Source organism: Tupaia chinensis, unplaced genomic scaffold, assembly GCF_000334495.1.
Source record: "Tupaia chinensis unplaced genomic scaffold, TupChi_1.0 Scaffold000330_1, whole genome shotgun sequence".
NCBI classification, from domain to species: Eukaryota; Metazoa; Chordata; class Mammalia; order Scandentia; family Tupaiidae; genus Tupaia; species Tupaia belangeri.
This window is the reverse complement of record NW_006159824.1, coordinates 1,165,972-1,175,330: the sequence shown is the minus strand read 5'-3', so window position 1 is coordinate 1,175,330 and position 9,359 is coordinate 1,165,972. Positions and strand designations below refer to the sequence as shown.

The following is a 9,359-nucleotide window of genomic DNA, read 5'->3' as shown; positions in this document are numbered from 1 at the left end:
GGTTGGTGGGGCGCCCCCCCCCCCCCCCCCCGCGGGGCCCCCCGCCGCTTCCAGCCGCCTGAGGCACCCGCCTCCTGGCCCGGCGTGCGCAACGCCACCACCCTGCCGCCCGCCTGCCCGCAGAACTTGCACGGGGCGCTGCCCGCCATCATGCTGCCTGTGTGGTTCACCGACAACTTGGAGGCGGCCGCCACCTACGTGCAGAACCAGAGCGAGGACTGCCTGTACCTCAACCTCTACGTGCCCACCGAGGACGGTAAGGGCGCGTGCACCAGGCCGGGCACCCCATGGACACAGCCCACAAATGCACATGCAGACCCCCCAGGCACTGGCTCGCTGGGAGCTGGGCCTTTATGGGGCCAGTGAGGGATGCTATGGCCTGCACCTCTGCTCTCCAAGGATGGTAAGAGTGCCTGCCAGGTGGCCCCAGGCCTGCATCCCACAGACAGCCACCAGAAGTGCCTTGTGTCCATGGAGAGCGACAGCCCCCAGACCTGGCTTACTCTCCCCAAAGGGCACACACAGAGCCAGTCCCCCCATCTCGGTGGCCACCGAGGGTGATGGAGTGGTGGAGGCACAGAGGCCCACCCAGGCTGCCCCCTGTGCTTCCCGGCCCTATCTGGGCCCTGGCAGGATCCCCTGGTTAGGTACATCCACACTTCAGGGACATGTGGGCTCTCCCTCTCCCCGGGCTAGCATGGCGGACCTCCACCTATCACATCCCGTTTGGAGTCCTTTACCTAGCTGAGTGCTCCTGGGGGGGGGTTCTCACACCCTCCTCTTCCCTTCAATGTTTGTGCCCTAACCCCAAGCACCCCTGAAAGATCAAGGAAGCTCTGCATCAGCCCCTGCGCTCCCAGCGCAGTCCACTCATCCCCATCGGAAACCTTCGCTGGGGCTCTCCAGCTGCTGCTGTTCCCCTGGGCCCTGTAGGACTCACTGCAGGACCACTCGGAGCTCAGCACAGCTGCCCTACAGGTGCTCTGCCAACCTTCCACACACTGAGATGATCAAAATACCTCCCAGCTGCCTACACAGAGGGTCACTGGCAATTCCAGCCACCCTCACAAACAGCCTCACCATTACCCTTCGTCACCCCATGTCACCTCTGCAGAACATGCCCACGCCTCCACAGACTGTCCACTGCTACAACGCACCCCCAGGTCGTGTTTCCGACAGCCTTCCACATAGGCCTGGCACTCAGGAAGCCCTGATGCACCCAGCACCCTCGCCGCCTGTACTCACGTCCCACGAAAGACTCAACACTCAGATCTTGTACCCAGCCAACCTAGACACACACTGTGCCTGAACACCCCGAACAGCACGGTTCCCAGTGCCTTCCCATAGCAGCCCCCAACACTTCTCTGGAATTGTGCACCACCCCATCCCCCACACAGACCTGTACTCCCCCGATTCCCAGGTAACACCCACACATATTCCTTGTAGCCCAGTAACCCTGTCCCCCAAGCCTATACCGCAACAGACCACTCACACTGCAGTCCCCAACACTTCTCAAACATTGTCATGCCCGCGTCTGCCTAGAGACATCTGCACCCACCCTCGGGTGACAGCACACCCGGCAACCTTACACCCGACTCAGATCAAGGAGTTCAACACCTTGCACCCTGCACCTAGACTCGTCACAGGCCGATCAGAGAACTCATGCACCGCCACCTGCCACTTCTACCCCAGCCCCTCCCAGATTGAACATCCACGCCGCACCTCGTACCAGCTGTTCACCCCAGCCTAACTACCCTTCCCTACATAAGCCATGCATGCGACACACAGAAACTCCATCTACTGTAAACCCACCCAAATTCTAAGCATCCTAATCCCCCATAGACTGTCTACCCCAGTGCTGTCCACATCCTCTCTAGGACTTCTCACCCTCCTCAGAGGACTTCCACTGCAATTCCTCTGCCCTGGCACAGGCCACCCACCCCAGCCCCACCCCACTAGTTCCACCGACTGGCCATCTCTACAACCCCCATTCGTGGACTCACACTTTAACATAGGCTGGCCAGCCTAGTGTCCCCCTCATGTGGGCTCTCATCGCCCTCCATGCGAAACACCCCCAGCACTTCCGACTGATGGGTGCCCCCACCCCCGTCCCCACACACCATGCCCACACCTTCTGTATTTTTAACCATCACTTATTGCCAAACTGCTTGGGGCCTGACACATTCAGGTGATCTCACTGAATCTTCACACCAGCTCTGGGAGGCAGAGGTTGACTCAGGCGCGCGCACACGCTCACACACACACGCACACACGCACACACACTTCATATTCTTAGCACACTCGTGCCCTGCTGACTTCATCCCCATCCCCGTTCCCTCACAAACAGGAGGCCCTGTTCCCAGGGGTCTCCATGGAACCATCTTTGCCAGTTAGGAGAAGCCTCCAGAGCTAGCTGGGGCCCGGCAGACCCATGGCTCCCCGCTCCAGTCTCCCTGCCACTGAGGACAAACTAACCAACCTGGGGAGACCGCCTGAGGCTTCCGGGTTCCAGCTCTCCCCTGACCGGTTCCCTAATCTGAAAGCAGCCTGGAGACAATCTTCGAGTCCAGTCTGGGGCCTTTTCCCGATGCTGGGCTCGCATCGTGACCCCTGGCCCCTTATGCGGCAGGCTGGCTCAGGGCTCTGCGACTGTGTCTTCTGTGCCCCAGTGGGGAGGAGGGCTTTCTGGCAGTGGAGCAGGGGGTGGAGGTTGGGGCTCGTGGCCCTGGTGAGAAGTTCACCGCTTGGGGGGAAGAGAGGAGGCCTGGGTAAGGGACGAGGACGGGGGGAGTGTGGAGGGATGAGTTGGAGTGGAGGGCAAGACCTGATGACCCCTTGCCCTACTTTGCCCACGTTGGGGAGATGGAGTGAGAAGCCAGGCCTGTGAGTGTGGATGGGAGAGAAGTGCTGGCGGGGGGGGGTGGGGGGGGTGGGGAGGCAGGTGGCAGCCCTAGCTGACCTACCCACAGTCCTGTGGTGGGGAGCGGAGGGCGTCCAGGGCTGTGAGCTGTGGGGCAAGCTGCCCCCTAACCCCATCCTGCCCTCTGCCCTCCACAATGGTCCAGAGGGAAGCAGAGGCCTTTCTGTTGCAGCCTTTCCTCCATACAGCCTGGGCAGGGCAGCAGGCAGGCACTTGGCCGGGCCCTGAAGGGGGCCTTTGAGAGAGGTGGCCTTGGTGGCAAACCGGCCTGGGGCCTGGGGCTCCTGGGGCCGGGTGGGCTTCCCCCCCTCCCCCCCACCTCTAACTCCGTTTCATTTCCAGCAACTAGCAAACACACCGACAAGCCTCATCCAAGCCAATATTTTTTACTTAGGACAGGCCTCAGCCCACTCAGGCACCCCCCCCCACCCAAAACCAGCCTTTTCTTTGGGGCATGACTTTTTCCGGGGAGGGGAACAAAAATTGGGTTGTAGAAACGTTTTTCTCTTTTCTTGGTTTCTTTTTCTTGCAAACGAATTTTGCTTTTTTTGGCTTATTTTTTCTGCCTCCCCCACCCTCCCCTTTTCTGCTTTCTCTCCTCCCCTCCCCATCCACCACCTCCCCCCGACCCCCATCTTTCCCCACAAAATTGTCCTTTTTTCTCTGTTTTGTGTTCCCGGTCTTAGGTCCGCTCACAAAAAAACGTGACGAGGCGACGCTCAATCCGCCAGACACAGGTAGATTTAAAAATCCCGCTGCTGCATGTGTTGCTTATCAAAGGACGTTCATGGCCCTGCCCCTGGCTAAATGTTCCCATAGCCCGCCAGGCCCCTCAGTCATTCTTCCAACTAAAAACGAAAAAGAAAAGAAAAGAAAAATGTTTAATAATTGGAAAAAAGAATTCTGACAACTTCAAACGAAATTTGAACAATGTTGGACCCATTAGAAAACCTACAGGAAAAACTAACCATGGTGAAAGTAAGATGGAAAAAGACAAGAAATTGGAATGTCAGGGAAAAAAAAAAAAAAAGAATTGGATAAAATGTTTAGTTTGAAAGAAATTTGAGCTGCTGTTTTGAAACTTATGAAATGTAACATTTGTGGAAAAAAAAAAAAACAATTTTAAATTGGAACAAAACAGCATTTACCAAAAATCTTAAGAGTTGGCAAATCCATGACACGATTGAAACATTAGAAACCTGCTACAATTTCCAAAAGCCTGTCAGACACAGAAAACGCAAACATTTGAAGCAACGTAAAGAATTTGGAAATTTTTGAAAACAGGGCCCAATATCTTGAAGTTTCACCACAAAATTTTGATCAAAAAAAAAAAAAAAGACAAAGAATTTTTTTCTTTTTTTCTTTTTTTCCAAAATGGATCTTTTTGTTTTTTCTTTTCTTGTTGAATCTGCCCCGAGAGCTTCTTGCTTTTTGGTTGTTGTTTTTTTTCTTTCTTTCTTCTTTCTTGATCCTGTTTTTTGTTGTTGGTTTTGAATTCTTGTTGCCCCGGCCCCTCTTCCTGCTCCTTCCCTTTTCTGACTCCCTCTCCCCCCACACTGGGAGAGGGGTGGGATGAGGGTGGGGGAAAGCCTAGGACAGGACTTTTGAGGGAAGGAGATTCCAGCCCGGAGCTGCTGGAAGGTCGCAAAGAGAAGAGGGATTTGGGGAGGACACAGAGAGGGCACTGCCCACCTAGGAGCTCTGGCCGATGAAGTCAGGAGGATGGAGGCTACAGAGAAGGTGTGAGAGACAGACGGGGAGGCAGGAAGTGGTGGGGTTGAGGGGAGTGGAGTGTCTTTAATGACCTGTGGGTCGACCTTCTAGCAGGAGGAGAGTCCCTAGCAGGACAGAGGGAGGTGGGTAGAGGTACTGGGAACCAGGTCTGGAGACTAGGCCTGGTTCTTATTTGCTAAGTACCGTGGAAGTCAGGGATTGCAGCTGTCAAGAAAGAGGCCGGCCTGTGGGGCAGGGGTGACCCCAGCCCTGGCACTGATTGGCTCATGGGAGAGCGCAGGGGATGGTATTATAGCCTTGGGGACCCTGGCAAGCCCTCCCAGACTTCTGGAATTTGTCACCCCTCAGACCAGGTTAGAGTGTCTCAAGAGCCCAGTACACGTGGCAATGATTAAGGAATCCTTTCCAGCATGGCAAGAGAGGGGGCCGGGTGCAGGCCCGTGGGGTGGGGGTGGGGGTCCAGGACTAGAGAGCTGCACCCTGGCTTCATTAGGCAGGCTTTTTCCCACCCTGCCTCCTCTTGCCACAGTAATTAGGCTGGGGGTTGCCATAGTAACTGGGGAGGTGACCTAGAAAGGAATTAGGGCGGGGAGGAGACCAAGCCCCCAGGGACCCCAGGGCCTGGCACCCCCTCACCCATAGACCAGGGTACCATGTGGAGCTGAGGCCCAAGGCCTGAGTCTGATGAAACCCCGGGACCCTCCTAGCAGCATTAGCTCTGGCTCTGGCCTTGGGAGCTCACTCCTAGGAGCAGGAAGCTTTGCTGTGTGCCTGTGGGGAGGGGATTCCCTGGATCTGGCAGATGCCATGAGGAGGGCACCACTCACCCCTGGCCTCTGCTGGACTCCTTGGAAGGCTGGCCCAGCACTGGGCAATGTGAGGGGCAGGCTGGCAGGGGCAGGGAGGGAGGGAGGGAGGGAGGGGAATCCGGTCTTGCCCCCCAGGGATGGGAGCCACATGTCTCCTGAGCTCCGGGCTGGTCCTCAGCAGGCCTGGGAGCTGGGTGGTGCTGCTTCCAGGCTGACTGTGTCCTTGTCCCTGACCCCGGCCCACCTGCCCGTCCCCTCCTCCCCACGCAGATATCCGGGACTCCGGGAAGAAGCCTGTGATGCTGTTTCTCCATGGCGGCTCCTACATGGAGGGCACCGGGAACATGTTTGATGGTTCCGTCCTGGCCGCCTATGGCAACGTCATCGTAGCCACACTCAACTACCGTCTTGGGGTGCTTGGTGAGGGCAGGCAGCCAACCTTGGGGGGGTGGTGTTTAGGCGGTGAGCCGAGTGGGCGGGGTTCCTCCAAACCAGCAGAATGGCCCGGAAAGGGCGTGAGGGCCCTGTGACACCTCCAGGGAGCCGCCTCTTTTTCTATCCCCAGGTTTTCTCAGCACTGGAGACCAGGCTGCAAAAGGCAACTACGGGCTCCTGGATCAGATCCAGGCCCTGCGCTGGCTCAGTGAGAACATCGCCCACTTCGGGGGAGACCCTGAGCGCATCACCATCTTTGGGTCTGGGGCAGGGGCTTCCTGTGTCAACCTTCTGATCCTCTCCCACCATTCAGAAGGTACCAGCAGTCTCCCCAGCATGCCTGCCTTACCCCCTTCTTACACACCCTGAGCCGCCCGGGTCCCCCGTTCCCTTTCGGCTGGTACTCACAGCCCTGCCTGAGGTCTGCCTATCCCTCCAGGACTATTCCAGAAGGCCATCGCCCAGAGTGGCACCGCCATTTCCAGCTGGTCTGTCAACTACCAGCCGCTCAAGTACACACGTCTGCTGGCAGCCAAGGTGGGCTGTGACCGAGAGGACAGTGCCGAAGCTGTGGAGTGTCTGCGCCGGAAGCCTTCCCGGGAGCTGGTGGACCAGGACGTGCAGCCTGCCCGGTATGGGGGTGGGAGAGGGCTGGATCTCGCCTTTACTCTCCTTGCTGGGTCTTAGGAGTTGAGGCGAGAGGTGCCTGGGCATTGCCTTTGGCAAGGAGAGGCAGGCTCCAGGCTGCTCCAGTTGCCTCGTCTGGGAAGCCTCCCCCTAGTGGAGATGCTTCACCAGAGCGCTGAGCACAGCATGGTGGAGTCCTACAGGAAGACGTCCCAAGAGGCCGGGTGCTCCGAAGGGCTCTGGAGGTTTTCAGGAAGGGTCTAACAGGCAGAAGGAAGCACTGGCATGTGGGCTGAACTGGGTATGGGTTAGGGGTCTGTGAGCAGGTGGTGAGAGCCTGACCCCTTCTCCCCAGCTACCACATCGCCTTCGGCCCCGTGGTGGACGGCGACGTAGTCCCCGATGACCCTGAGATCCTCATGCAGCAGGGAGAATTCCTCAACTATGACATGCTCATCGGCGTCAACCAGGGAGAGGGCCTCAAGTTTGTGGAGGACTCTGCAGAAAGCGAGGACGGCGTGTCCGCCAGCGCCTTCGACTTCACCGTCTCCAACTTTGTGGATAACCTGTATGGCTACCCGGAGGGCAAGGACGTGCTGCGGGAAACCATCAAGTTCATGTACACAGACTGGGCCGACCGGGACAATGGAGAGATGCGGCGTAAAACCCTGCTGGCGCTCTTCACGGACCACCAGTGGGTGGCGCCAGCCGTGGCCACTGCGAAGCTGCATGCGGACTACCAGTCCCCTGTCTACTTTTACACCTTCTACCACCACTGCCAGGCCGAGGGCCGGCCTGAGTGGGCAGATGCTGCGCATGGGGACGAGCTGCCCTATGTCTTTGGGGTGCCCATGGTGGGCGCTACTGACCTCTTCCCCTGCAACTTCTCCAAGAATGACGTCATGCTCAGCGCTGTGGTCATGACCTACTGGACCAACTTCGCCAAGACTGGGTGAGGGGCAAAGGGGCTGGGTGGGGCACCGTTGTAGGCAAAGGCACTCTCTCCATCCTCTGCTTGCCATTCCTCTGGTAAGACACTCATTCTCACCTTCCCTTCCCGCCAAGCGAGGCTGACTCAGACACCTGCTGGACACCTCTCCTGCACCAGGCACTGAGCTGAGGGTTGGAGATGCAGCAGAGTTAGCCAGAGGTCCCTGTCCTTCCTGGGGGCGGGCTGGCTCGTGGCTTTGGCTTGTGTGTTTCTCATTCCAGCCTTGCCTTCTACCCCCTGAAACCTCACTATCACCACCTTGCTGCAGGAGGATGGCGGCAAGCACAGCAGTGCAGGCAGCTTAGCCCACTCAGTGGGCAGGCTCTGGTGTGCGCCCTGCCTTTGCCTTGCCATCCCCGACTCTCCTCTCGGGGCTTGGTCTGTGTATGTGTAAGGGCTGCTATCTGTGTCTTTATTTCCGTCTCTCTCTCTCAGCCCATCACAGTGCTCCTTTTTTCCTGCTTTTCTGGTTTTTTCATTTGTTTGTTTGGAGGTTTGTTTGTTTTTTTGTTTTGTTTTGTTTTTTGTTTTTCGTTTTTTGCTATAGGGCACGTGCACTCGCCAGAAAGACAGAGAGAGACAGAGAGACAGAAAGCAAGAAATCACCCCCCAGGGGGGATGGCCATGCCGCAATCCCTTCTCCTCCATTCTCCTCTCAGCATCTTGGGCACGCACGCACACGTGCCCGGTGTGAGTTTAAGCCACCGGGTCCAGGACTCAAACCGTAGTCGACTACATGGGAGTCTAGCGACAGCCATTATACTAACTGCTGGTCCCATGTTTTTCTTTTCTTTCTATTTTTCTTTAAGTTTTGCAATAGGGCACATGCACCTGCTGTAGAGAGACAGACAGAGAAGGGGAAAGTGAGAAATCACCCCCCCCCCAGGGGGATGGCCACACCACAATCCTCCATTCTCTTCTCTGGGCTTTGGACATGCACACATTCGTGCCAGATGCGTTTTTCAAACAGGTCCAGGACTCGAACTGTGCAGTTGCCCATGTGGGACCCAGCTGCCTTAACCTCCATGCCACCAGCTGGCCCTGAGCCTGCTCTTTTGATGTTCACATTTTAATTGCATTCACCAAGGAGACAGAGAGGGAGAAAGCTGTCCCCAGTGGGGTATGGCCACACACACACGTACCCAGGGTGTTTTCCAAGTGTCTGGGGCTGGGGTTCAAACTGTGGTCACTCGTATCGGACCCAGCTCCGTCAACCACTAGGCTACTGGGCTGGCCCTGGTGTTTCCTTTTTGTTGTCAGTGGCTATTGACAGTTTCATCCAGGCTGTCTCTCTGTCTCTGGCTATCTCTTATATATCTTTGTCTCTGTGTTTTGTATCTTACTTGGTCTCGTCTGCTCTCTCTTGCCAGCTATCTCTTTGTCTCTATCTCTGTCCTCTTTAGCTATCTCTGGCAGTCTGTCCCTGTCCCCGTTTTGCCTCTTCCTCTTCGTATTCATCTCTGTCTCTGCCTCTATGACTTCTCTGACCTCCTTGCCGTCTCCATGTCTCTCTGCATCTCAGTCCCCCTCCCCACCCTCCCCACTGCTGCTGCCCCCTTCAGAGTCTCACTCTCACTTCTCCTTTCCCCGCCTTCCTGTGCCCACAGCGACCCCAACCAGCCAGTGCCGCAGGACACCAAGTTCATCCACACCAAGCCCAACCGCTTTGAGGAGGTGGTGTGGAGCAAGTTCAACAGCAAGGAGAAGCAGTACCTGCACATTGGCTTGAAGCCGCGCGTGCGGGACAACTACCGCGCCAACAAGGTGGCCTTCTGGCTGGAGCTCGTGCCCCACCTGCACAACCTGCACACCGAGCTCTTCACCACCACCACGCGCCTGCCTC

At 57.0% G+C, this 9,359-nt stretch overlaps 1 protein-coding gene across 1 annotated transcript in view; it reads left to right on the top strand.

The window, feature by feature from the left end:
• The first annotated feature begins 14 nt into the window (after positions 1-14).
• NLGN2 (neuroligin 2) overlaps positions 15-9,359 on the top strand; it is a 9,981-nt gene continuing 636 nt past the window's right edge. Inside the window, 7 exon segments of the mRNA XM_027773155.1 lie at positions 15-256; positions 3,607-3,657; positions 5,734-5,883; positions 6,029-6,214; positions 6,338-6,530; positions 6,881-7,477; positions 9,124-9,359. The exon segment at positions 9,124-9,359 is cut by the window's right edge and continues 472 nt beyond it. Coding sequence (XP_027628956.1) covers positions 151-256; positions 3,607-3,657; positions 5,734-5,883; positions 6,029-6,214; positions 6,338-6,530; positions 6,881-7,477; positions 9,124-9,359 — 1,519 coding nt within the window. The 5' untranslated portion in view covers positions 15-150.